General features: G+C 40.1%; 1 protein-coding gene and 1 pseudogene across 3 annotated transcripts in view; one reads left to right on the top strand and one right to left on the bottom strand.

Moving 5' to 3' along the window:
- The window catches only part of ACBD5 (acyl-CoA binding domain containing 5), a 56,382-nt gene extending 36,409 nt beyond the window's left edge, over positions 1-19,973 (bottom strand). Inside the window, exons 1-7 of one of the 3 annotated variants that reach the window (XM_036261268.1) lie at positions 19,857-19,973; positions 19,515-19,680; positions 14,875-14,995; positions 11,692-11,764; positions 7,766-7,880; positions 7,635-7,667; positions 628-759 (exon numbers count right to left, since the gene is read on the bottom strand). In XM_036261268.1, the coding sequence (XP_036117161.1) occupies positions 628-759; positions 7,635-7,667; positions 7,766-7,880; positions 11,692-11,764; positions 14,875-14,995; positions 19,515-19,680; positions 19,857-19,871 (655 nt within the window). In that variant the 5' untranslated portion in view covers positions 19,872-19,973. The remainder of the gene's footprint in view (positions 1-627; positions 760-7,634; positions 7,668-7,765; positions 7,881-11,691; positions 11,765-14,874; positions 14,996-19,514; positions 19,681-19,856) is intronic. The other 2 variants (XM_036261250.1, XM_036261260.1) reach the window with 2 other exon arrangements.
- On the top strand, positions 3,899-4,015 carry LOC118620931 (annotated as a pseudogene).
- Positions 19,974-27,862: the final 7,889 nt, after the last annotated feature.

Here is a 27,862-nt window from a genome sequence, read left to right as displayed (position 1 = left end):
CCATATCCTATTCTCTGGATTCTATTCTATTCATGATAAGATATTCAGTTTGATTGTCTCCTCTCCTTGGTAACATATGTATATTCATATTGGAAACAATACATTAAATAAATATATTTCTTTTTTTTTTTTATCCTCACCCGAGGATATTTTCCCATTTTTTGTGCAGAGAATGGGAGGAAGAGAGAGGAAGGGAGAGAGAGAGAAACATCGACGTGAAGGGACACATCGAGTGGCTGCCACCCGCACGACCAACCAGGGCCGGGGACAAACTGCAACCGAAGTACGTGCCCTTAGCGGGAACCGAACCCGGGTCTCTCCGGACTGCAGGCCGATGCTCTAACCGCTGAGCCAAACTGGCCAGGGCTAAATAAATATATTTCTAACGCAGCATTTCAGGCATTACATTTGGAAAAGTGGCCTATTCTTGTTAGCCTTCAATGGACATCTATTCCATCTCTGCATAAGGCTGGCTGTCTCTAACTCTGTAGCCCTTTTGGTCCACAACAAACCTGGTTATAGGATCAATAGCCCAAATCCCTTCACTCCCATACAATATGCCCAACACTCTCCATAACCTTTTATCTTACTTAATGTAAAATTCTCATCCCATCATCCAAAGATTACCATTATCACTTTGTTCTGCTCCTTTCACTTCTTGGGCCTCTTCTTCCTCAGACTCAGCTCCACTATCACTGCTTTCAGCTTTACCATTGACAGTTTTGGCATTTGGAGGAGAAGTCAGAACATTACCAAGATCTAAAATATAAAAATGACCATTTAATCTCTATGATATAACATACAATAATGCTGTGGTGTACAAATAATAAAAGAATTCTGAAGTAAATAGATTCTGATATATAATTATAGTATTCTTTTCTTTGGCTATAAATATTACATGTATTACATCAATAAATTCCTTCGATTATCAGTTTATAATAAAATGATAATGCAATATTAAAACCTTTTGGCCAGTTTGCTCAGCAGTTAGAGCATCAGCCCGCAGACCAAAGAGTCATAGGTTCGATTTCGGTCAAGGGCACATACCTCAGTTGTGGTTCGGTCCCCGGCCCTGGTCCGGGTCATGTGGGAGGCAACCAATCGATGTGTCTCTAGCACATTGATGTTTCTCTCGCTCTCTCCCTCCCACTCTCACTTAAAATCAATGAAAAAATATCCTTGGGTAAGGACTAACAAAAAAAAAGTTCTATTGCCCAAAGTCATAACTTGAGAGTAAAAAGAGCTTCTCAAACATTCACATGCATAGTAATCAACTGATATCTAGTTAAAATCCATATTCTGAATCAGTAAGTGTGGAGAGATCTAAGATTCTGCATTTCCATGAACCTCTCATGTGATAACCAATTCTGTTGGTTACTGAACCTCATTTTGATATACAAGGAATTACATTTCCATCAACTCTTTAAGATATTAAAGACCTCTTGCCTGGCCGGTGTGGCTCAGTGGTTAAGCATAGACCCATGCACCTAGAGGTCACTGGCTCAATTCCCGGTCAGGGCACATGTCCAGGTTGTGGGCCCAGTCCCCAGTGGGGGTCATGCAGGAGGCAGCCAATCGTTGTTCTCTCTCATAGATATTTTTTTTTGGTACCGAACCCAGGACTCTCTGGTCCGCAGGCCAATGCTTCAACTGCTGAGCCAAACTGGCCAGGGCTCTCTCATCGACATCTCTGTCTCTGGTTCCCTATCCCTTCCTCTCTCTCTAAAAATCAATAAAGAAAAAAAAATTTTTTTAAAGATGTTAAAGACCTAAGTGGCTACTGGCCAAAAACAGTGGTCTTCCTCCATAAACTCTGGGTTTTATTTTCACTTATACAAATGCACTTTTTTTTTTTTTTGCTTTATTTATTTTTTAATACTTATTTATTTTATTTATTTATTAATTTGTTTTTGTACAGATGTTTCTAATTTTCCCCCCATTGACACCCTCCTCCCCTTACCCCCACCCCATCCCCAGCTTTGCTGTCTATATTCATTGGTCATGAATTATAAATGCACTTTGCATGTTTCCCTGTATCACAAATAACGTCAAATTTCCAAGTCTCCATACATCTTAAACAGTCAGACCTATATTCTTTGTTTTTAATTAAATTTATTGGAGAGACATCAGTTAATAAAATTATACAGGTTACCCACCTGCTTTCAAGGTGGATAATAAAAAAAGAAAATTATAGTCCAGGCTCTGGCCAGTTTGGCTCAGCAGTAGAGTGTCCGGCTGTGGACTGATGGGTCTCAGGTTCAATTCCGGTCAAGGGCTCATACCTCGGTTGTGGTTCATCCCCGGCCCTGGTCGGGGTTGTGTGGGAGGCAACCAGTCATGTGTCCCTCTCACATTGATGTTTCTTTCTCTCTCTCTCTCTCCTTCCCACTCTATCTGAAGATAAACAGAAAAATATCCTCAGGTGAGGATTTTAAAAAAAATTTATAGCCCAGCCAGTGTGGCTCAGGGGTTGAGCATTGTCCCATGGACTGAAAGGTTGTGGTTCTATTCCTGGTCAAGGCACATGCTCAGGTTGGGGGTTCAATTTCCAGGGGGGTAGGGGGGATGTGCAGGAGGCAGCCAATAGATGTTTCTCTCTATAAAAAAAATCAATAAAAACCTATTTTAAAATAAATTATATAGGTTTCAGGTGTACAATTCAATAATACATCATCAGTATATTGTATTGTGTATTTACCAACCAAAGTCAAGTCTCTTTCCTTCCATCACCATTTATTCCCTCCTTTACCCTCTTCTACCTCCCCCAACCCCCTTTCCCTCTGATAATCACCACTACCAGATATCACCATGTTGTCTGTGTCTATGAGATTTTTATTTTTTTTGCTTAATCCCATCACTTTTTTTTTTTTTTAGTGGGAAGGAGGGAGGGAGGGAGGGGGAGAGGGAGAGAAACATCAGCCAGCTGCCTCCCACATGACCATGACCAGGGCCAAGAACCTGCAACCCAGGTAAGTTCCCTTGACCCAGGAATCAAACCCGAGTCCCTTCAATGCTCTAACCTCTGAGCCAAACCAGCCAGGGCAAACCTGTCACCTTCTTTACCCAGCCTCCCAACGTCTCTACCCTCTAACAGCTGACAGCCTGCTGTTATCTATGAGTCTGTTCCTATTTTTTTGTTTATTTTGTTCATTAGCTTCCACATGTAAATGAAATCATATCATATTTGTCTTTCTCTAACTGACTTATTTCACTTATCATAACACTCTCCAGGTCCATCCATGCTGTCACAATAAGTAAAATAACTTTTTTACAGCCGAGCAGTATTCCATTGTGTCAATGTACCACAGCATTTTTATCCATTCTTCTACTGATCAGCACTTGGGCTGCTTATGCTGCAATGAACATAGGGGTGCATATATTCTTCTGAATCAGTGTTTTGGATTTCTTCAGATATATTCCCAGAAGTGGAATTACCGCATCCAGGCCTATACTCTTATTTAAGTCTACCTAATTAATGGGACAAAAAACTAAAAATTCAACTCTATCATAGGCATTGTGTTCTATTCTCTCTTAGAGAATCATGGGAGCAGCATAGTTGTTGAATATCCCTTATTATACTGAAAACCAGAAAAAGCAAGAACAACAACAATTAACAACAGCAAAACAAACAAACAAACAAACAAAAAAAACCCGGCCTAGCTGGGTAGCTCAGTTGGTTAGAGCATTGTAACAATATTGCAAGGTTGCAGATTTGATCCCCAATCAGGGCACATGCAAGAATAGACCAATGAATGCATATTTAAGTGAAACAGCAAATCAATGTTTTCCTTTCTCCCTTCCTCTCTCTAAAACACAATAAAAACTTTAAAAACCACCTACCATAATAGACAATAAAACTAAATCCCTATAAAATGAATGGCTGTCAAAAACTACTTGAATCGCTTCTCGGCCTTTTGGCTAAGATCAAGTGTAGTATCTGTTCTTATCAGTTTAATATCTAAAAATAAAATAAAATAAACTACTTGACAGTAGCAAAAACAGCATCACAACCGTCATGTAATGAGAGTTGTAGAAAGCAAAGAGTTACCAATGAGCCTTACTCCACACCCAAATATCAATTAATGTAACATACCATATTAACAGGCTGAAGGACAAAAGACACATGATTATGACAACAGATGCAAAAAAAAGCATTTGACAAAATCCAACACTCTTTCGTGATAATAATGCTGAAAAAATTAAGAATAGAAGATAATTTCCTCAATCTGACAAAAGGCATCTATGAAAATCAAAAATAACATCCATACTTAATGTAAAAAGACTGAACTTTGTACTCCCCAAATAAGAAACAAGATAAAAACGACTGCTTTTGCCATCTCTATTAATATTGTATTAGAAGTGCTAGCCAGGGCAGTTAAGCAAGAAAAAAAGCATCCCAGTTAGAAAGAGGTAAAATAATCTCTTTTTGCAGATGACATGCTCTTCTATATAGAAAATCCTAAGAAATCTACAAAAAAATATTAGAACTAATAAACAGTTTGGTGACTTGCAGGATACAAGGTCAATATAAAAATCAACAGTAGCCCAGTCAGTGTGGCTCAGTGGATTGTGCGTTGTCCCATGGACTGAGAGGTCCTGGTTCAATTCCCACTCAGAGAACATGCCCAGGTTGGAGGCTCAATACCCAGATGGGGGTGTGCAGGAGGCAGCTGATCAATGTTTCTGTCTCACATCGATGTTTCTATCTCTCTCCATAAACAATCAATAAAAACATTTTTTAAAAAATCAACTGTATTTCTATAATCTAACAATAAACTATCAAAAAATAAAATTAGAAAACAATTCAACCCTGGTCTGTTTGGCTCAGTGGTTAAGAGTATTGATTCTCAAACCAAAAGATCATGGGTTGAATTCCAGTCAAGGACACATTCCTGGGTTGCAGGTTTGATCCCGGGTCCTGGCTGGGGTTGTGCGGGAGACCAATTGATGTCTCTCTCTCACATGGATATTTCTCTCTCTGTCTCTCTCTCCCTCCTTCCCTTCCACTTTCTCTAAAAAAAAATGAATGGAGACCGGCTGGTGTGGCTCACTGGATTGAGCGTCGTCCCACAGACTGAGAGGTCCCAGCTTGATTCCCAGTCAGGGCACATGCCCAGGATGCAGGCTCCATCCTTAGTAGAGGGCATGTAGGAGGCAACTGATTGATGTTTCTCTCTCACATCGATCTTTCTATCACTCTCTCCCTTTCTCTCTCTAAAAAAATCAACAAAAAGATTTTTTTTAAAAAATCAATTGAAAAATATCCTTGGGTGAGGATGCAAAAAGCACCCAATCAGAATAGCAATAAGAAAAAAAAATCCAAAAATATGAAGATAGTGTAAGGAACCTCTGGGACAACTTCAAGTGTACCAAACATTCGCATCATGGGAGTGCTGGAAGAAGAAGATAGGGAGCAAGAAATTGAAAACCTATTTGAAAAAACAATGACAGAAAACTTCCCTTACCTGGTGAAACAAAAAGACATGCAAGTTCAGGATGTGCAGTGAGTCCCAAACAAGATGAATCCAAAGAGGCCCACAAGAAGATACATCATGATTAAAATGCAAAAGATTAAAGACAAAGAGAAAATCTTAAAAGCAGCAAGAGAAAAGCAGTTAGTTACCTACAAGAGAACACCCATAAGACTACCAGCTGATTTCTCAACAGAAGCTTTGCAGGCTAGAAGGGAGTGGCAAGAAATATTCTAAGTGATGAAAAGCAAGGACCTACAACCAAGATTATTCTACCCAACAAAGCTATAATTTAGAATTGAAGGTCAGATAAAAACCTTCCCAGTTAAGAAAAAGCTAAAGGAGTTTATCACCACCAAACCAGTATTACATCTATGTTAAAGGGTCTTTAAAAATAATGGAAAAAAAAAGAGATCTAAAATATGAACAATAAAATGGCAATAAATACATATCTATCAACAACTGAGTCTAAATATCAAAATAAACACACAAGCAGAACAGAAACAAGACTCATAGATACAGAGAACATTTTCAACAGTTGCCAGATGGGAGGGGTGTTAGAGAAATGGATGAAAAAGGTGAAGGGATTAGAAGTACAAATTAGTAGTTACAGTGTAGTCATGGAGGTATAAAGTACAGAATAGAGAATATAGTCAGTAACATTCTAATAACTATGTATGATGTCAGACTGGTATGAGATTTTTCGGGATGATCACTTAATGAATTTTATAACGTCCAATCACTAGGGTGCACACCTGATACTAATATAATATTGTATGTCAACTGTATTGGAAAAATAAAAAATTATTAAAAAAACAACAACTTTGGTTTATCATTTTTCATTTTGAAAGTCTAGCTAAGAAACTGTGGAAATGAACCTTTATTGCTATTATTACTATTATTCACTCTCCTTGTTTTTAGAATTAGTTGTTTAAACATCTGCCTCTGACAGTAAGCTGGACATTACTAAAGCAGGTGCAGATTTATGCCTATCTGTATCCTAAAAACATGCTTCATACAGAGAAAACACTTAATATTCTTTTTGAATTGAATAAGCATGAGTAAGGAAGATTATTTGATATTTGACTCCTTTAGGTAAATCAGACTCCGGTCAAAGGCATGAACCTCAGTTGCAGGTTGGTCCCCGGCCCTCATCAAGATCGTTCAGGAGGCAGCCAGTGTATGTGTCTCTTTCACATCGATGATTTTATTTCTCTCTCTCTCTCCTTCCCTCCCTCCCTCCCTCACACTCCGTCTGAAGAAAAATGTAAAAATGTCTTCGGGTGAGGATTTAAAAAAATAAAATTAGCTAAAAAATTGCCCTGGCAGGTTTGGCTCAGCGGTTACAGCATCAGCCTGAGGACTAAAGAGTCTCAGGTTCAATTCTGGTCAAGGGCACAAACCTCGGTTGCAGTTTGGCCCCCAGCCCTGGTCGGGGTTATGCGAAAGGCAACCAGTCGATATGTCTCTCACATCAATGTTTCTTCTTTCTCTCTCTCCCTCCCTCCCACTCTATCAGAAGATAAATAGAAAAAAAACAATCCTCGGGTGAGGATTTAAATATAAATAAAATTAGCTAAAATATTTCATCCATAGTATTACTAATAAAATTTATAAAGCAAAATAGAAAATATAATCCATCAAAACAAAACTATGAATTCTGTCACAATTTTATACATACTAAGTGAACCACCTATCGTTTCAATAACTTAAAAATTTAAATTTGCCTGGCTGGTTTGGCAGCAGTTAGAGAGTGTTCTCCTGCAGACCACAGGGTCTCGGTTCGATTCCCGGTCAAGGGCACATACCTGAATTGCAGGTTTCATCCCTGGCCCCGGTCAAAATCGTGCAGGAGGCAACTAATCATCAATCAATGTCTCTTGTACACTGATGTTTCTCTCTCTCTTGCCCTCCCTCCCACTCTATCTAAAAAAAAAAAAAAAAAAAATCAATGGAAAAATATCCTCGGGTGAGAATTAACGACGAAACAAAAAGTTAAAACTTAAGGGTTTATGATATTTTAAAACTTTATGCAATGTATTTGCTTGGATTGAAAACTCTTTTGAGTGATAAGCTTGTAAGTTATATAAATTTGTGCAGAATTCTTTGGAATATAAATTTTAAATTTTAACCAAAATTTTACATGGATTTCATTATTCCTACCTTCTAAGTATTTAGAGATTTTCTCCAGTCGGACTGGCATGTGAGAGTAAAAAAAAGAATTAGACACATGAATATCAATGTATGCATAATGTATCAGTTGCCAAGTTTAAAATGAGGTAAAATAGTCCAACCTGAAGTTAAATCAGAACTTTTGCCACTCTTTTTGTCCTCTACAATTTCATAAAATGGACCTATGACATGTAGCAATTCTTCAACGCTCTCAGTCATTGGCATTGTTTCAAGAATCTGTAATCAAAAGAAACAAATCTTGTGAAATCACAAACTATTACACTAATCTAAATTACTACCAAATAATTTTGAGAGGTAAGGTTCATTTATAGACTCCTAAGGTATCTATATTAATTACATACTTAATGTATATAATCGCCTAGAAAAGTTTCAAGTATATCAAAGACTTAAAAATGTTCTCATTTTGGCCCGAGCCAGTTTGGCTCAGCGGTTAGAGCGTCAGCCTGTGGACCAAAGAGTCCCCGGTTCGGTTTCAACTAAGGCCATATACCTCGGTTTCAGTTTGTCCCCGGCCCTGGTTGGGGTCGTGTGGGTGGTGACCAGTCAATATGTCTCTCTCACATTGATGTTTCTCTCCCCCCGTCTCTTCCTCCTACTCTATAAATGCAAAACTGTCCTCGAGTAAGAATAAAAAAAAAGTTCTCATTTTGAAGACTGTTTCACATAAGTTTCATGTAAATTGTACATTAAAAACTAAGGACACTAATGTTAAAAAAGAAAACTGTGGGGTTAGTATAAAACTGTTCCCTTAACTCTGTGGTATTGTTTCTAAAAGGGCATAAAAGTAAAGTAGGAAATAATAACCACTTTCAGACACCTTTATACGGGGCCAATTTAGAATCATCAAATTTAAAGAGCAAGGTATATTAACTGAAAAGGCATTCAAATGAACAGCCATCAGTTGGTGACGGATGTCAATGCAATATGCCAAAGAAAAGCCATAAAGTGCTTCCCTTGAGTGAAAAGTTATGTATGTTTCATATAAGAAAAAAACACAGTATATACAGATTTCAGTACTATCTGAAGTTTCAGGCATTAACTAAGGATCCTGGAATATATATCCCATGTTAATGGGAGACTACACTGATCTATCTTTAACTCAACACACATAATGCACATTTTTCAAATACTGGCTCACTTTCTGGAAATCCCCATAAGATAGCCTATGAAATTGTATAGAAAACAGAAATTTATATTTCTTTCTGATTATAAATCAAAATAAACTATGTATAGAAACATGGATAATTTACCCCAAACCACATTAGTTACTCTATTCCCTCAAAGCTAAAATACTATTAAAGTATTTTAGAGGACTTTATTACTCCAGCAACTTTTTTGTGATATTTCACTAAACAATTTATAAATTGTGTAAAGCAATCTACTACAAAAGATTTTCTATTATAACATATAAATAAAATTAATAAGTTTCCTTAAAACTTTGAATGCAGCCCAGCCAGTGTGGCTCAGTGGACTGAGCGTTATCCCAGGGACTGAGAGGTCCTGGTTCGATTCCTACTCAGGGCACACACCCAGGTTTCCAGCTTGATCCCCAGTAGGGGGTGTGCAGGAGGCACCCAATCGATGTTTCTTTCTCTCTCTCTCTCTCTCTCTCCCTTCGTCTCTCTCTCCAAAAAAATCAATAAAAACATTACAAAAACTTTTTTTTAACTTTTAAAAAGTTTAAAACTTAAAAATACAGTGATTTGTGAACTATATTTAAGAACATAATTCAATGACTACTTCAGTTAGTTAATTATTGCTATTAGAAAAAGTCCCAAATTCAGTTATAAAATCTTTGGGATAAGGTACTATTCCCAAATAATTATTTGGGAGCATGCAATTTTATCTACTGATGTCCACAAAGCTGAACTCTGAAAATAACTGAAACCACTAATCAAATTTTCAATCTATGCATACCTTAATATTTTTAGCTTTACCTCTAAAAGTTTCCTATAAACTTTATTATATTCACAGTATGAAATGAAAAATTTTAAGTCTCAGTAAAAATAGTTGATATATTCTTTTTCTTTTTAATATTGATTTTTTTAGAGAGAGATAGAAAACTCGATGTGAGAAAGATACATCAATCGGCTGCCTCCTGCACACCCCCTGCTGGGGCTGGGGATGGAGCCTGAAACCCAGGCATGTGCCCTGACTGGGAATCAAACCTGGACCTTTTCAGTCCATGGGACAATGCTCAATCCACTGAGCCACAGTGGCAGGGCAGCTAGTATATTCTTTTAATTACAGAAGTAGTTACAGAAATCTAAAGCACAGCTAAAAGGTAGCAGTATGGTTTTCACCTTTCTTGGGGAAAAAACTGGGATACACATTGTTTCACACACACACGCCCCACTTTATTTTTTTTTATTTTTATTTTTTATTTTTTGATATTTTGTTCAGATAGAGTGGGAGAGGGAGAGAGCGAAACATCGATGTGAAAGGGACACATCGAGTGGTTGCCACTCGCACGACCCAACCAGGGCCGGGGACAAACTGCAACCGAGGTACATGCCCTTAGCAGGAACCGAACCCGGGTCTCTCCGGACCACAGGCCGATGCTCTAACCACTAGCCAAACCGGCCAGGGCACACGCCCCACTTTAAACTGTGGCTACATCATGTATTAATAAAATTCAACAAGAAAAGTAAATTTTACTTAATATGTCAATTCAGCTCTATATAACTGAGATGTGTCCTAAAAATTATAATGATATTTAAAGTAAAGGAAAGGGTTAGCTATCAAACCAAAAAGGCTTAAATTCTTTCTCTCTCTGCTTTTGAAAGGCTCCTTTGTTGTTGTGTTACTGATACAGTTAACAGCCCAAAAGACTAAACTCTGCCCTATGTTATAAACAAAGTCCACTAAAAAAAACTTGTGAAAATGTAACAAAGGGCACAATTTGAGCAATGTAGATATGATTAAAACAAAACAAACCAAAACACTAGTTTGAATCTACCAAATTAAAATTATAATACAGATTAATACTGTCAAACCATCTGGCAAAAAAAAACAAAAAAACAACTATTTGTTTTTATAGATTTTATGTTCAAAGGTAATTTACTTAAGATTATAAACAGACCTAGATTTCACACCTTCTGATCCATCTCTAACATAAAAATGGTCCCTTTATAAAAGGCACTAAGTTCATCTTTTAAATCTATGCTTTCTTCATAAATTTGCTCCTCTTAACAATGCCTTGAACACACTTAAAAGAGCTAGTTTATAAGAAATGCATGTTTTAGTAGTTATTAGAGAAACTAAAATCATCCTTATTCTGCTTCTAAAGGATCTTTGCATTGACAGAAAAATGCTTGTTACTGAGAAATAACAATGGTAATATCTCAATTTATGAGTTAAAAGGTGTATAAGACCATTGTTGGGAAGTTTTCTGAACTATTTCTCCTAAATAAAAAATTCCAAAGCAGAAATGCTTTCAAGACAGTCCAGGTACTTCACAGATTCAAAGGGACATCAGTATTTTGAAATATTCGTATTTGTATACTTTCTGCAAAAGTGAACTATACAGAAAAACAGGGAAGAGGAAAAAAACACAAAAGAATAAAATATCACCTGGCCAGTGTGGCTCAGTGGCTGAGCATCAACCCATACACCAGGGGGTTGCCAGTTCGATTCCCAGTCAGGGCACATGGCCGGATTGTGGGCCAAGCTCCCAGTGAGGGGCAGCCAGGAAGCAGCTAATCAATGCTCTCTCTCAACGATGTTTCCATCTCTCTCTCCCTCTCCTTTCCTCTCTCTCTAAAAAAAAAAAAAAAAAAAATCAATAAAAAAAAAGGAATAAAAATCATGTCAACCCAACGGGCTAAAACATAAGAAAAAAACACCTTAAGATAGACTTTGATGAGACAGATAAAGTCTTAATAAATTCAATAGTCTAGATTCTATATTCTAATATTTTACACTCTCCTTGTTCCTTAAAACAAAGCAGCTAATTTGCCTGATAACAAAATTAAACTAGAATGGCTCTGGATATTTTTCTTTTCTTAATGAGAATCATTTTCCCTACCTTTTTCATTTCTTCAACATAAGCAATCATGGCTTCCTCTTTGGTCATATCACCCAATGAATTCCAAGCATCCCTAAAAATGAAAATAGCAACATAACGACAAGAAGACACCTGATTTTCAATTGGTCAGAATACAATTTATAGTTAATAATACAGGGTCATTAATTTAAAATGATCTCTACTTAAAGCCATATTACATTTCCAAAGGATCTCTTTAAATACACCACCTTAAATAAAAAGCATTACAGGGAATAAACTAGCAAATTAAAAAAATATTTTAAATTAGTAAGTATATAACCCATCTATAGACTATAAATTACAAATACTATATTATATAAACTATAGACTATTCATAAATACTTGCTAAGAAATCTTTAGAAGTTTTTATATCATAATAAATAACAATGATGAATAAATATTTTAGAAGCCTCTACATAAACTCTAACAAGCTATGTTTTTTTTAATCCTCTCCCAAGGACATTTTTCCATTTTTTGTTCAAGTAGAGCGGGAGGGAGGGGGAGGAAGAGAAAGAGAAACATCAACGTGAAAGGGACACATCAGCCCTGGCCGGTTTGGCTCAGCGGTTGGAGCGTCGGCCTGCGGTACAGAGGGACACATCGATGTGAAAGGGACACATCGAGTGGCTGCCACGCACACGACCAACCAGGGCCAGGGACAAACTGCAACTGAGGTACGTGCCCTCAGCGGAAACCGAACCCGAGTCTCTCTGGACCGCAGGCCGACGCTCTAACCGCTGAGCCAAACTGGCCAGGGCCTAACAGCTATGTTTTAAACAAACAGAAATTTTGGTTAAAAGTGCCCATTGACCCTGGCCAGTTTGGCTCAGCGGTTGCAGTGTGGGCCCGCGATCCAGAGACCAGAGTTCAGTTCCCGCTGAGGGCACGTACCTCGGTTGCAGTTTGTCCCCGGCTCCAGTTGGGTCGTGTGGGTGGCAGCCAGTCGATGTGTCTCTTTTGCATCGATGTTTCTCTCTCTCTCTCACTCCCTCTCTCCCTGTCGCTCTATCTGAAGATGAATGCAAAATTGTCCTCAGGTGAGGATAAAAAAAAAAGTGCCCATTAATTTAAATAAAAGACTAACATACACATTTGAAAAATGGAAATGATTTCTGATAAAAAAATAAACAATGTGCCCGGCCAGGGTGGCTTAGTGGATTGAGCATGGTCTCATGGACTGAGAGGTCCCAGTTCAATTGCCGTCAGAGCATTTACCCAGGTTGTGGGCTCGATACCGGGTGGGGACCATGCAGGAGGCAGGCTACCGATGTTTCTCTTTCACAAAGATGTTTCTATCTCTCCCTCCCTTCCTCTCTCCCTAAAAACAAAAATCAATAAAAACATTAAAATAGAAAGCTCTGGCTGGTTTGGCTCAGCAGTCAGAGCATCAGCCCGCAGACTGAAGAATAACAGGTTCGATTCTGGTCAAGGGCACGTACCTTGTTTGCTGTTCGTCCCTGGTCCTAGTGAGGGTCATGCAGGACACAACCAATGTCTCTCACATCAATGTTTCTCTCTCTCTCTCTCCCTCCCACTCTGTCTTAAAATAAATAGAAAAATATCCGCAGGTGAGGAGTAAAAAAAAAAAAAAATTACTGAAAGCAGAATAATTTCAAAAAATAAAACTGTTAAAATTTTTTAATTAAAAAAATAATAATTTTTTGCCCTGGCCGGTTTGGCTCAGCGGTTGGAGCGTTGGCCTGCGGTACAGAGAGACTCAGGTTCGGTTCCCGCTAAGGGCACGTACCTCGGTTGCAGTTTGTCACCGGCCCTGGTTGGTCGTGTGGGTGGCAGCCACTCGATGTGTCCCTTTCACGTCGATGTTTCTCTCTCTCTCTCTCTCTCTCTTTCTCTCTCTTCCTCTCTCTCCCTCCCACTCTACCTGAACAAAAAATGAAAAAATGTCCTCGGGTGAGAATAAAAATAAATAAATAAATAAAATTAAAAAAATAATAATTTTTTAAAAATAAAAAAGTGAGGGACAGGGGACAGGAAAATGTTATACCCCTAGATAATGAAAATAGTCTTAAAACTTCTGCCTAAAATGAAAATCTCTCTGTTTATATATATATTTTTCCAGAAGCAGTTTAAGTTCACCAAAGGTCAATTCTGAGGGAAAATGGTAAATTAAATAAAACAAATTAAATAACATGTTGCTATTATATTTAACCTATTATTCATGATTATTCATAAAGCTCCCAGAAAAAGTAGAGAATTAAGAAATCCTCAAAAGAGATTAAGGACTTCCAATTCAGGAAGAAGATATTTAACCATTAAAATGTGTGGCTCTTAAGACATACTTCACCAATTAGCATACTCTATTCATAATGAATAGTCTAGTAAGACATTTTGTTAGACATCTGCAAAGTCCTCAAGAGTATTTAAAACATCAAATGTTAGTCAACTGGAAAAATGGCAGTTATCTCTGAATTTTTTCTTTCCTTTTAAATTTTTATTGATTGATTGATTTTAGAGAGAGAGAAACACTGATCTGTTGTTCTATGTATTTATGCATTTATTGGTTGCCTCTTGTATGTACCCTGACCAGAGATTGAACCCTGACTTTGGCATATCAGGACAATACTCTAACCAACTGAGCTACCTTGCTAGGGCAACTCTGCATAAATAAGTAGAACAACAAATCAATGTTTCTCATTCTTTCCTTCTTTTCTCTCTCTGAAAAAATTAATAAAATTTTTAAAAAAGCAAAATATTTACTCAAGTGTAGTGGGACAGGAATGATGCCTTAGATAAAATGTTAGTAGACAGTACCTGAGTCATGTTCCCAGTCACCTTTGATCTTAAAGGCTCAAAGCAAACAATGTCACTTTACAAGTCATTATTTTTCAGGTCAAAGAAGCAGGAGAGTTTGTTCCTTTAACTTTGTATGGTAGTTGCTCTTGGCATAATAAAAAGAAAAAATTCCATAAAAGAAAAGACTAACTGAAAATGCTTTATTATCTCTGAAGCACCTACCCCTTTTGGTTTTATTGTTTTCCTTGCTTCCCCAAGACTTAACTAGTTGTGTCAAATTCTGTTAATGGCACAAGGAAGATAAAAATTGTATCCTATACCTAGAATATTTTAAGCACAGGATAATATATAACCACATAAATAACTATCACTACAATAAAATTTCCTTCACAGCTCTCTATATAAAATTACCATTTATATCTTCCAATGGGATCCCAGAATGCAGGTCTTGATAGTTTACAGGGGCCTTCAGTTGCCTGCTTATAGAAGCTATAGAACTTGAGCATCATTTCATTAGTTGGCTGGAATGAACCTTTGGGAAACATAACATTAAATAAAGATCACTTGGAGAATACAATTGATAATCTAAGAATACAAAGTCATTGAACGATACAAATTGTGATTTATAATAGTTCTTTAATAGTTCAGATGATTATTTCTGTCCTACAGAAACAAAAGTTATGGCTCTGGCCCTGGATGGTTTGGTTCAACAGTTTAAGCATTGGCCCTCGGACCAAAGAGTCCTGGGTTCAATTCCCAGTCAAGGGCATGTACCTGGGTTTCAGGTTCTATTGAGTCTCACAGGAGGCAACCAATCGATGTGTCTCTCGATGTTTCTCTGTCTCTTTCTCCCTCCTTCTCTTCCACTCTACCTAAAAATCAATGGAAAAATATCCTCTGGTGAGGATTAACAAAATAAAAAAATATGCCCTGGCTGGTTTTCTCAGTGGTTAGAGCCTCGGCCCTCAGACCAGAGTCATGGGTTCGATTACCGGTCAAGGGCACATACCTGCATTGTAGGTATTTGATCTCTGGGCCCAGTTGGGGTCGTGCAGGAGGCAACCAATAGATATGTCTCTTTCACATCGATGTTTCTCTCTCTCTTCCCCTCCCTCTCTCCCTTCCACTCTACCTTAAAAAAAAAGAAATCAATGGAAAAATATCCTCAAGTGAGGTTTAAAAACAAAACAAAACAAAACAAAAAAAAACCCCAGCAGTTTAAAAACAGCATATTCAGTACAATCCATTTTTGCAAAACAAGTTTTTATATAAATTAAAAGCATAGTAGAAAAAAACACATCAAATAGTTAAAAGAGGATCTCCCTGGATAGTATAAATACAGATTATTTTTACTTTCCTTTTTGCTTGTTTGTGTTTTAAAAATATTTACTTTCTTTGCCTTGGCCGGTTTGGCTCAACGGTTGGAACGTCAGCCTGCAGACCAGAGTCCTGGATTCGGTGCCCGCTAGGGGCACGTACCAAAAAAACAGTAATAATAAAAAAATAAAATATATATATATTTACTTTGTGTATTACTTTTGTACCAATAATTATAAACTAAAACTATGAAAACATATTTAAATTTTATAGATTGCCCTGGCGGTGTGCTAAGCAGTTAGAGCATCAGCCCGAGCACCGAAGGGTCTAGATTCCATTCCCTGTCAAGGGCACATAACTGGGTTGCAGGTTGGCTCCCTGGCCCTGGTTGGGGCACATGCAGGAGGCAACCAAATGAGGTGTCTCACTCACATCCATGTTTATCTCTCTCCTTCTCTCCCTCCCTCTCATTTCCACCCTCTCTAAAAATCGATGAGAAAAAAATCCTCAGATTAGGATTAACAAAAAAATAAACAGAAAGCTTTTAGATTAAATAATAAACAGATAACATGTAGTAATCAAAAGGTAGTAGTATATGAACATAAAAATTACAACACAGACAAGGTGAGAGCTGGTGTTTCAGGTTTGGCCAAGAGTGAATAATCAATTCCAAAATCAAAATAATAATTATCTACATGATATACTCTCTTTTAGGAGTACCTATTAAATATACTGTTTCAATTATATAGTTCTTCTCTATATAGCAGAGGGAGAAAAATGAAAATGCTACAGTTATAAATAGTTATCTATTTAAGTAACACAATCCTAAATTTAAAACATCAAAAGCCTCATCTTATAATATCTTTAGGAAGTTAATCAAATAAAATTTAAAAGTTTATTGGTTAAGCCCTGACCAGAATGGCTCAGCAGTTGGAGCATCGGCCTGGGGACCAAAGAGTTGCGGGTTTGATTCCGGTCAAGGGCACGTACCTCGGTTGTGGTTCGTCCCCGGCTCTGGTTGGGGTCATGTGGGGGGCAGCCAATAGATGTGTCTCTCACACACTGATGTTTCTCTTTCTCTCTCTCTCTCCCACTTCTCTCTCTCTCTCTCTCTCTCCCTCCTTCCCACTCTATCTGAAGATAAGTGGAAAAATACCTGGGATGAAGATTTTAAAAAATAAAAGTTTATTGGTTAAAGTGGATGGTATATACATTAGCATAGGTTATAGTAAAAACAGATAACATATAATGAAGGTATTCTGTAAGACACTAAATTAAATTATGATCTGTCCTCAAGGTCCTCACACATGATAAATTAGGTATGTGTTTAAAATATTATCTAAAAATTTACATTTCTAAAGGTCAAGGGAATACCAGACATAGATGCTATAACCTCAGGCCTTAAATACAGATTAAACAAAAAGGAACCAAAACACTCTGACTGGTGTGGCTCAGCTGGTTGGGGCGTAGTCCATGTACCCAAAGGTTGCCAGTTGGATTCCTGGTCCCGTCACATGCCTAGATTTTGGGTTTGATCCTTGTGGGCGAGTATGGGCGGCAACTGATTGATGTTTCTCTCATACATCTATGTTTCTCTCCCTGCCTCTACCCACTTTTCTCACCCCACCCTCTCTCTAAAATAAAAAAAAAAGAAAAACCAACACACCACTACCAGCCCTGGCAGGTTTGGCTGAGCAGTTAGAGCACAGGCCTGCAGTTAGGGCATATGCCTGTGGACCAAAGAGCTGCAGGTTCAGTTCGGTCCCTGGCCATGGTCTGGTCATAAGGGAGGCAACAGGTCGATGTTTCTCTCCCTCTTTCTCTCTCTCCCTCCCACTCTACCTAAAGATAAATGAAAAAATAACCTCGGGTGAGGATTGAAAAAAAAAACAAAACCAGAAAACATAATACACCCTTGGGTGACAATTAAAAAATACAGATAAGATCTTACTCTTTGCAAAACAGTCCAGGGCAAACAAACAATTTACAAGTAATATAAAAATATTTAATAATCATTAAAACAATACTTCTATCTCAATACCAATTTAGTTCCAGGTGCCAACAGTATTTTGAACATTGTCCAACACAGGTTCCATTTGGCAATACCTTCTTAAATATTATATAATAGAAACTTTATTTGCATTTATATGGGTTTCTTAATAAGTGATATGTAAATTTTTTAAAAAAAGGAAAAAAGTAATAAATGATATGTAATGTCAATAATGGTAGTAGACTAGAGACATCACACCTAGCTTTATCAATTTTCAAAAACATATAAAAACATGTAGTTTAAGAAAAAGGCTGAAGGTACAACTCATACAAAACTCTGAGAATCATGCCTTTCTATAAATCCTGTTACTTGGGCATTTTAAAAAATCAATACGTAAATAAGTTCCTATAACATTTCTTTATGTGTTGTTCACTCACTCTTGTCTTTCAATCCCCTATATGTCCTCCTCAAATTTGATGTTTGAGATTACAAAAATACTATTTTGTATACATTTGTTTCCATACTTTTTGAATTTGCACTTAATTTGTATTGAATGGTGTTGAATACTCAGCATGCAGTCAAACAATTATTCGTAAAAATAGAGAACATGATATTAAATACTATAGTCATCCATTAATGTATTCAGTTAGTATTACACTCTAGCACAATAATAGTACTTAAAAGCATCATTTAAAATACAGGTTTAGCCCTGGCCGGTTTTGCTCAGCGGTTAAAGCGTCGGCCTGTGGTCCAGAGAGACCCGGGTTCAGTTCCCACTAAGGGCATGTACCTCGGTGCAGTTTGTCCTGGATGGGTTGTGCGGGTGGCAGCCACTCGATGTGTTCCTTTCACACTGATGTTTCTCTCTCCCTCTCTCTCCCTCCCACTCTATCTGAACAAAAAATGGAAAAATGTCCTCGGGTGAGGGTAAAAAAATATATAAATAAATAAATAAAACACAGGTTTATTTTTTCATATATTGCAAGAAGATACGAAGTAAAAAATAAAAGTCCCTCTCTCCAAACTTCTCCACAGGAAAAAAAAAATTTGAATAATGACCTTAAACTTCCCAACATTGGTCAAAGACATTAAATTAAAAATCCAAAAAGCAAACCCCAAGGAAAATAAATATGAATTAAACCATACCTAGACACATCCTAGTCAAATTGTAGAAAAATCAAAAGTAAAGAGAAAAATTTTCAAGGTAGCCAGAGAAATGACACAATAAATACAAAAGAACAACTCGAATGACTTCACTTCTCCCAGGTCCAATATGAGTATAAAAAAAGAAACTAGTACAATAGAGAAAAAAAAGTGGTAAATATATATTTATTAAAATAAATAGTTTTACAAATGAATGCACATGTTTTCATTTCTTTCCCTTCATATCAAAGTTTTCAAAAGGCTTAAACAGTAGGCTGTGTGTGTATGCGCCACCAGGCATACCCACGCCAACTGTTTTCTAATATACCAAAATCCGCAGTCATTAAGTAACAAGACTTTTGTTTTCAACAACAATATAAAGTTCTTAAAATCTGGATAACATATTTGTCTCAGGCCTAAAAGATCAGTAAGGAATTAATGCACATTCGATGCCTCTCTTAGTATTCCTTTTAAACCCAGAAAAGACGTAGTTTTAAAAAGGAAGAGTAGAAGCACAAAGGTTAAAAGAGGTGAAGTTCGTAAAACTAGGGCCTCCGGCCTCTGCAAGAGGTTTCTTCAGCCGGGGCCACAGTGCACGTACCGTTTTTCGGCAAACTCTGGATCACCTTCACCGCCGCCTCAAACCTGGTTTCGTGCACGGATCTCGTGTCCGCCATCTCCAGCCGCCAGCGCCACCCGCGGCCCCAAGGTCTGTCGGCTGGAATCAGGAAGCAGCAGCACCAGCTTTCCCAGGAGCCTGCATGAAACTGGAACACCGAGCGCAGCAGCGGATCAACAAGCCCAAAGGGAGGAGGCCCCGGAGCGCAACTGGTCAGCTCCCTTGCCCTATCCAGGCCACGCAGACCGAGGTAGCCCGGCTCCTTCCACCTCCCGGGGGCGTGACCAAGCCGAGAAGCCGGCCCGCGAAAACAGAAGCACTCACCGAGAGGAAGACCATCTCTAGCAGAAGGTGGAGGGGCTCCAGCAACCGGTGGTCGCGGAGCCGTTCTCCCACCCGCAGGACCCTGGCGAAGCAGCCACACCCCCCATACCGGCGGGGTCTCTTTCGCTCCGCGCCCTCCCCGCAGCCCCGCCCCAGAGCCACCCGAGGCCCCACTGGCTGCGCCGCGGCCGCGGCTTCGGCGCAGCCAACTCCACCCACTGCCCCTTGGCAGCAGCGATGACGCTTGCAGTCCGTCGGTTCCCTTAAATTCTAAGGCTTAGAAGGACCGGAGAAAGGGGGAAAGAAGTGAGATGGGTCAGCGGAGGACCCCGGTGCTCACTTTTGGAACAGACCGGACCCACGTGTCCGCACCAGCGCAGCGCGCACAGGACACAGATTGCTGGGCCTGGGCCAGAAGCAGCGCGCGTCAGTACCGCTGGCCAAAACCAAAAGACTCTGGTCATCAGCGCCCGCTCTGTTAGGTTAAGGTTAGAGGAAGGTGACACGACGTGAACAAAGGGCTTTAGATCGGAAGAGGCTTGGTGTGACCCTTAAATTCTGCCATTTAAGCCCTGGCGGGTGTGGCTCAGTTGGTTCAGCACGGTCCCAAGCACTGAGAGATGGCTGGTTCCATTCCGGTTAAGAAAACAGAACATGCACTGACTGTGGGCTCCATCCCGAGTAAGGGGCGTGCAGGTGCCAGCCCACGGATGTTTCTATCTCGTTCCCCCTCATAGATGTTTCTTGCAACCTCTCCCTTCCTTTCTCTCCCTAACATCAATAAACACTTCTTTAAATCCTGTCACTTAAGTTCTGCAACCTAGGTTAACTTAGCCTCTCCGGTGGCAATCTTTATACCACCCCAAAAGGTAGATTCATTTAGGGACGCTGGATGGAGGTGTTAGGCAGTGCTTGGCTCGCAGGTCTCCGACAGCCGCGGAGACAAGGACATCCAGGCAACAGCCAAAGGAAACAGAGGGGAGGTGGCCCGCTACTAGAAGGCCTAGCTCCATGCCGATTTAATAGGCTACAGGGCGTGGGGGAGGGGCGAGCGAGGAATCTGCACAGATCACCGCCTCCAGAAAGGGCTACCCTGGGTCTTCACCTTTCCAGCACAACGCCGGGCGTCCTAAGGCCTCTAGGAAGTGCTCCCAGGTCCATCGTGGGGGGACTCATATGAATCGTAGGGGCGGAGTCCGGAGGCCCAGAAACCTCAAAGTCGCCAGGTCGTTTTTGTCAGATCGGGATGGGTTAGGAGGGTTACTAGTATAAATCTAGACACAAACCAGACTATAAGTTACTCTTCCCTCAGAGCCGCAGTGCCGGCATTTACCTTGGTATTGCCCGGCAAGGCCGGTCCGGTAATACCCGTGACGTCCGCCCCTCGCCCTGCCCCGAGGACTTGTGGGAAATGCAGTCTCCCGGACTCGGCGCTTCCGGACACCTCCCGGCAGCGGGCGTTCCTTCCACCTGTTCCGATTGGGCTTCTTGGTCCCGGAGCCACGCGGCGGAAATCCCTCCTTCCTACAGCGCCCCACTGGATGCAAATTCAGAATACCACATCCGCTTCAGCCTAGGGGAGCGCAGTGGTGGCTGTGGGAGGTATCCTGGTGTGACCCGACTGGAGTCAGAAAATTGGGGTCTAATTTCTTGCGCCTGATGCTTAACTAATTCTGAGGTTATGCATTAGAGAGCCAGGAGTGCTCCCTGGCGGGTGTAGCTCAGCGGTAAGGGCGCCGCCCGCTAACCGAGGAGTCCCGGTTGGATTTCAGCCAAGGGCATGTACCTCTGTTGTGGTTTGTCCCCAGCCCCTGATGGGGTGGTGGGTGACAGCCAATCGATGTTTCTCTCTCTTTCTCTCTTCCTCCCTCACTCCCTCCATCTCTATCTTAAGATTAATGTAAAACTGTCCTCAGAATATTAATGTAAAACTATCCTTGGGTGAGGATTAAAAAGAAGAAGAAAGCAAGAGTGCTGTCAGGCAATAAAGACTACTGTTTACTTCGTGGTGGGTTTTTTTTTTATCCTCACCCGAGGACATTTTTCCATTTTTTGTTCAGATAGAGTAGGAGGGAGGGAGGGAGAGAGAGAGAGAGAGAGAGAGAGAGAAAGAGAAACATAGACATGAAAGGGACACATCAAGTGGTTGTCACCCGCATGACCCAACAAGGTCTGGGGACAAACTGCAACCGAGGTACGTGCCTTTAGCAGGAACCAAATTCGGGTCTCTTTGGACCACAGGTGGAGGCTCTAACCACTGAGAAAAATAGGCCTGGGATAGTGGTGGTTTGTTTGTTTTTTTTTATCCTCACCCAGGACATTTTTCCATTTTTTGTTCAGATAGAATGGGAGGGAACGAGAGGGGGAGAGAAAGAGAGAGAGAGAAACATCAATTTGAAAGGGACACATCAAGTGGCTGCCTCCCGCACAATCCAGCCGGGAACAAACTGCAACCAAGGTATGTGCCCTTAGCGGGAACCGAACCTGGGTCTCTCTGGACCACAGGCCAACGCTCTAACCGCTTAGCCAAACCGGCCAGGGCCCAGTGGTGGGTTTTTGCCAAGTGTATGAGACATATTACAAAAACATCGTAAGGTGTTTAGGAATGAGGAAATTGAGATTCATTATAAACTGATTTGCCCAAGGCCCCACAACTTAGTAAGTAGCAGAGCCAGGAGTCAGTCAACCCCACCACCACCACCCTACCCCCAAAAAACTTGCTTTAAATCTTGAGCTTTTAACAGAACACCGAAGAGACTAATAATTTTTCTAATTTACACAAACTAGGAAGACTTTATGTGTTGAATATCTATTTCCTTTACTCTTCTTATTCTTGTGCATTCTTTTCAGTTCCCAGTCATGCATACTTTTAAAAGGGTTTGGTTGTTTATTTCTAATCTAGGACTTCATTTTTTACAGCTTTATAAAGCTTCTGAAATAAGCTGATTTACAGTATGTTTATAACAGCACTGTTCGGTAAATAGCTCAAAACTTGGACACACTCAGTGACCAGCAGCAGTAGAATAGATAAATATGAGCTACCGAAGAACAGTGAGAACAAATGAATCATACCTATTCAACATCTTCTATGAATCCCATAAACATAATGTTAAGGAAAAAGAATCTAGATTCAAAGAGAACATATTGTATGATTCCATTAATATAAAGTTTAAAATCAGGCAAAACCAACATATGTTCAAATTCAGGTTGGAGGGTTGAGGGAATTTTAGGGTTCTAGTAATGTTCTGTTTATTGAATTAGGTGCTTGTTATATGAGTATGTTCACTTTGTGGAACTCTATTCAAATGTGTAACTAAGCCCTGGCCGTTTGCCTCAGCAGTTAGAGCAATGGCCTGTGGACCGAAGGGTCTCAGGTTCGATTCCTGTCAAGAGCACGTACCTGGGTTGCAGGTTCCATCCCTAGCCCTGGACTGGGTCTGGGTCATGCAGAAGGCAGCCAATCAATGTGTCTCTTGCACCAATGTTTCTCTCTCTCTTTCTCCCTCCCTCCTTCCACTCTATCTAAAAAAAAAAAAAAATCAATGGAAAAATATCTTTGGTTGAGAATAAAGAATTTTAAAAAGTAGAAAGCGAAGATATGGTTTTTACCTGAGACATATACATAATAAATTTTAGACAGATTAATGATCTAATGTGAAAATACATCTTTAAAGTTAGAGGAAAAGTAAAGTTGCTGTATTGCACAACTCCTTGGGGCACAATTCATGTTGTAATCCATATTGTTTGGTGCCCCCTAAAGTTGTGCAACACAGGGGTCTCATTTATGATTAAATGTTAAGGAAACATTTACTTAACAAACCCCCAAAATTGAATTGCAAGAAGAAAATATGGATATATGTCTTAGTCAGCTTAGGCTGCAGTAACTAAATACTTGATACTGGGTGGCTTAAATAAACAGACATTTATTTCTCATAATTCTAGAGGTCGGGAAGGCCAAGATCAGTGGTGAAGACGCCATCCATGGCTTGCTCGTGGCTGCCTTTTGGCTGTATCCTCACATGTCCTTTTCCTCTGTGATGAGTGTTCATTGAGATCTTTCTCTTCATCTTCTTTTAAGGGCATACTAATCCTATCATGAGAGTCCCACCCTTATGGATTGATCTACACCTAATTACCTCTGAAAAGAGGTGAGCAGCTGCTAATGTGCTAAGAGCTGAAACTGACCAATATTAGCTGCAATTTTCTTACATCTTTTCCAGAAAGTTGCTAACACAGACTCCAGATCCAAAATAGTTATATCAGGCAGATTCTGCCAGTGCAACTGGTGTCTAGGTGGGGAGACAGATTCCTACTCTGCCATCTTCCCAGGATCCTCTCCTGAACATTCTCTTTTAAACTGGTATTGTGCTAAGTAGTTTATGATTAATCTCATTTGTTATTCTTAAGACAGGAATTTCTGTAATTTTCCCAGAGTCTCACAGCTAGTGCATGATCAAGCTTAGATTTAAAACAGATGATGGGAGACACTTCCAGAACAGTGGAATAGGGACCTTCAAAGCCCCGCTTCTCCAGAAAAACTGAGAACACTGATACAAATTGCCTTTTTCCAACCTCTGGAAATTAACCAAGGACTTTCTCCAGTCATGGGGCATTAATTCAAGAAAAACAACTGAATCTCAGAATAGCAAGCTTTGTGTTTTTGTTTTTTTTTAATTTTTTAGGTAGAGTGGAAGGGAGGGAGAGTGAGAGAGAGGGAGAAACATCAATGTGAGAGAGATTCATTGATTGGTTGCCTCCCACATGACCCAGACCAGAGCCAGGGATCAAACCTGCCACCCAGGAATGGGCCCTTGATTGGGAATTGAACCCGAGACCCTTCGGTCTGCAGGCCAATGCCAACCATGGAGCCAAACTGGCCAGGGCACTTTGTGGTATTTTAACTTGCCTAATTTTTATCCCTCTCTCCCTATCTCTGTAGTAGCCTTGAAAACAAACTGCCTGGAAATCACAGTGCTATGAAAAGCAACATCCTAGGACTCACTCGAGAAGGGAAGAACAGATTTGGAATGCCCCAAAAAGTTCCATCCATAGAGAATTGGCACTTTTTGACCTTGCTAGCAGCTCCCTGGAAAAGCCCCATTTTCAGGGTTTTTTTTTTTTTTTTTAATTCTTTTTTAAAATACGTTTTTATTGATTTTTTTAGAGAGAGAGAAACATCAATATTAGACACATCGATTGGCCACTCCCCACATGCCTCCCACTGGGGATCAAGCCCACAACCTGGGCATGTGCCCTGACCAGGAATCAAACTGGGACTTCTCAGTCCATGGGACGATGCTCAATCCACTGAGCCACATCGGCCAGGCAAGGACTTGTTACAAAAATTAAATTTGTTGGGATGACATTGGTTAATAACATTATATAAGTTTCAAGTGGACAATTCTTTTTTTTTTTTATATCCTCACCCAAGGACATTTTTCCATTTTTTGTTCAGGTAGAGTGGGAGGGAGAGAGAGAGAGAAACATCGATGTGAAAGGAACACATCGAGTGGCTGCCACCCGCACAACCGACCAGGGCCGGGACAAACTGCAACCGAGGTACGCGCCCTTAGCGGGAACCGAACCCGGGTCTCTCAGGATCGCAGGCCGACGCTCTAACCGCTGAACCAAACCGGCCAGGGCTCAAGTGGACAATTCTTGTATATTGTATAGTGTGCTCACTACCCAAAGTCTAGTCTCCTTTCATCACCATATAGGCTGGGGAAAAAATAGGTCTACAGGTGTGAGTATGAAAAACAGTTTAGCCCTGGCCGGTTTGGCTCAGCGGTTAGAGCGTCGACCTGCGGTCCTGAGAGACCCGGGTTCGGTTTCCGCTAAGGGCATGTACCTCGGTTGCAGTTTGTCCCCGGCCCTGGTCGGTTGTGCGGGTGGCAGCCACTCGATGTGTCCCTTTCACGTCGATGTCTCTCTCTCTCTCTCTTTCTCTCTCTCTCCCCCCAACTCGATCTGAACAAAAAATGGAAAAATGTCCTCAAGTGGGGATTAAAAAAAAAAAAAGCAGCAACATATTTTTTGGAAATCTGGAAGGCCTCACATATACCATTGTGCACATACTCAAGAGACACTGAGAAAGACTTAATGTCTTCTGGCTGAATTTAAGACTTTGTAAAACAAGATGTGAAGGCTAAGGCAGAGTTGTAAACTATCTGCCAAAGAATTGAAGGCATGCCCCCGCATATCACAGAGAGCTACTCAGCAAAGGCTAGGACACTTCTTTATTGAAAGAATTAAATAATATCTGTCCGGCCAGTGTGGCTAAGTGGTAGATCGTCGACCCATGCACCAAGAGGTCGCTGGTTCAATTCCTGTCAGGGCACATGCCCAAGCTCTGGGGGTTGTACAGGATGTGGCCAATCAATGTTCTCTGTCATCAAAGTTTCTATCTCTCCTTCTCCCTTCCTCTCTCTCTAAAACCAATAAAGAAAAAAAATTAAAGAAGAAACAAAGAAAAGCTCTATCCTATTGTTATTTTTTAATATATATTTTATTGATTTTTTTAGTGAGAGAGGAAGGGAGAGATAGAAACATTGATGTGAGAGAGAAATATTGATTGGCTGCCTCGTGCATGCCTCATACTGGGGATTGAGCCTGCAATCCGGACATGTGCCCTGACCGGAAATTGAACCCAGACCTCTCAATCCATGGGACGATGTTCAATCCACTGAGCCACACCAGCTGGGCTTTTTCTTATTTTTAAATTTTTGTTTATTGATTTTTAGAAAGACAGGAAGGGAGAGAGAGAAACATTGATGTGAGAGATAAACATCAATCAGCTGCCTCCTGCACACCCTCTACAGGAGATCAAGTTCACAAGGTAGGCATGTGCTCTGATCAGAAATCAAACCAGCAACCTTTTGGTACATGGGACAATGCCCAACCAACTGAGCCACACAGGCCAGAATTCTATCCTATTATTTGCTGACCATTACAATAACTGGGTAGATAGTTTAGTGGTTACACATGACAAAAAATACAGATATTACAGAAATAGCACAGAAAACTCTCATACAAGTGAAAAGATGACAACAAACAAATAACAACAGCAGTAAACCCTGGGGGAGAAATCTGATTTCCAGAGTTGCCATTTGTAATTAAAATGTCCTGTATCCAGCAACAACAAAAGTGAGATGTGCAAAGAAACAGGAAAGTATGGATCATATTAAGAAAAAGAGAGCACTTGCCCTGGCCAGTTTGGCTCAGCAGTTAGAGCATCGGCCCTCAGACCGATGAGTCATGGGTTCGATTCCAATCAAGGCACATACTTCAGTTGTGGTTTGTCTGTGGCCCTGGTCGGGGTCGTGCAGGAGGCAACCAGTCATAGTGTCTCTCTCATGTCGATGTTTCTCTCTCTCCCTCTCTCCCTCTCTCCCTCTCTCTCCCTCCCTCCTACTCTATCTGAAGAAAAATCACAAAATATTCTCAGGTGAGGATTAAAAGAAAGAAAAAGAAAACAGTCAATAGAAACTGTCCCTGAAGAAGTCCAGACATTGGACTTGTTGGATTTTATCCCCTATTAACCCTCAACTGATGCTGAGTAGACCCGAACAGTACCCAGTGCATACGTACATGTTTTGCAAAATTTTTTCCATTGTAGTAAACACCTGACACTGTTGTTCTTTGATTATCTACTCTTTCTGGAACCTTTCCAAACCAGTCTCAAGGTGATTCAAGCAGCTATGTTACTGCTGTTCGAACATGTCTCTACTGCCAAAGCCATGATTGGGAAGAAGAGCCAATTCAAGTTGGACTAATCAGATTTTCTTTTTGAGGAATCTGGGTTTGAAAATCAGAGATTTGAACTCAGGATGAGCTTCTTTAATGATGAAGATGAAAAACATGGGAGCCAAATTTGCCATGCTCTCTCCACCATGTAGAGAGGGAAGCACAAAAACAAAATTTTTTTGATAAAGAAACAAGACACTAAATGAGAATATGCCTTGGTTTCTGCTAGCCTTCCAAATTTTTTGTAATGGTACATTCTTAGG

Source organism: Molossus molossus, unplaced genomic scaffold (genome assembly GCF_014108415.1).
Source record: "Molossus molossus isolate mMolMol1 unplaced genomic scaffold, mMolMol1.p scaffold_m16_p_1, whole genome shotgun sequence".
Taxonomy (NCBI): Eukaryota; Metazoa; Chordata; class Mammalia; order Chiroptera; family Molossidae; genus Molossus; species Molossus molossus.
Note: the sequence above shows the minus strand (reverse complement) of the source record. Positions and strands in the feature narration are given on the sequence as shown.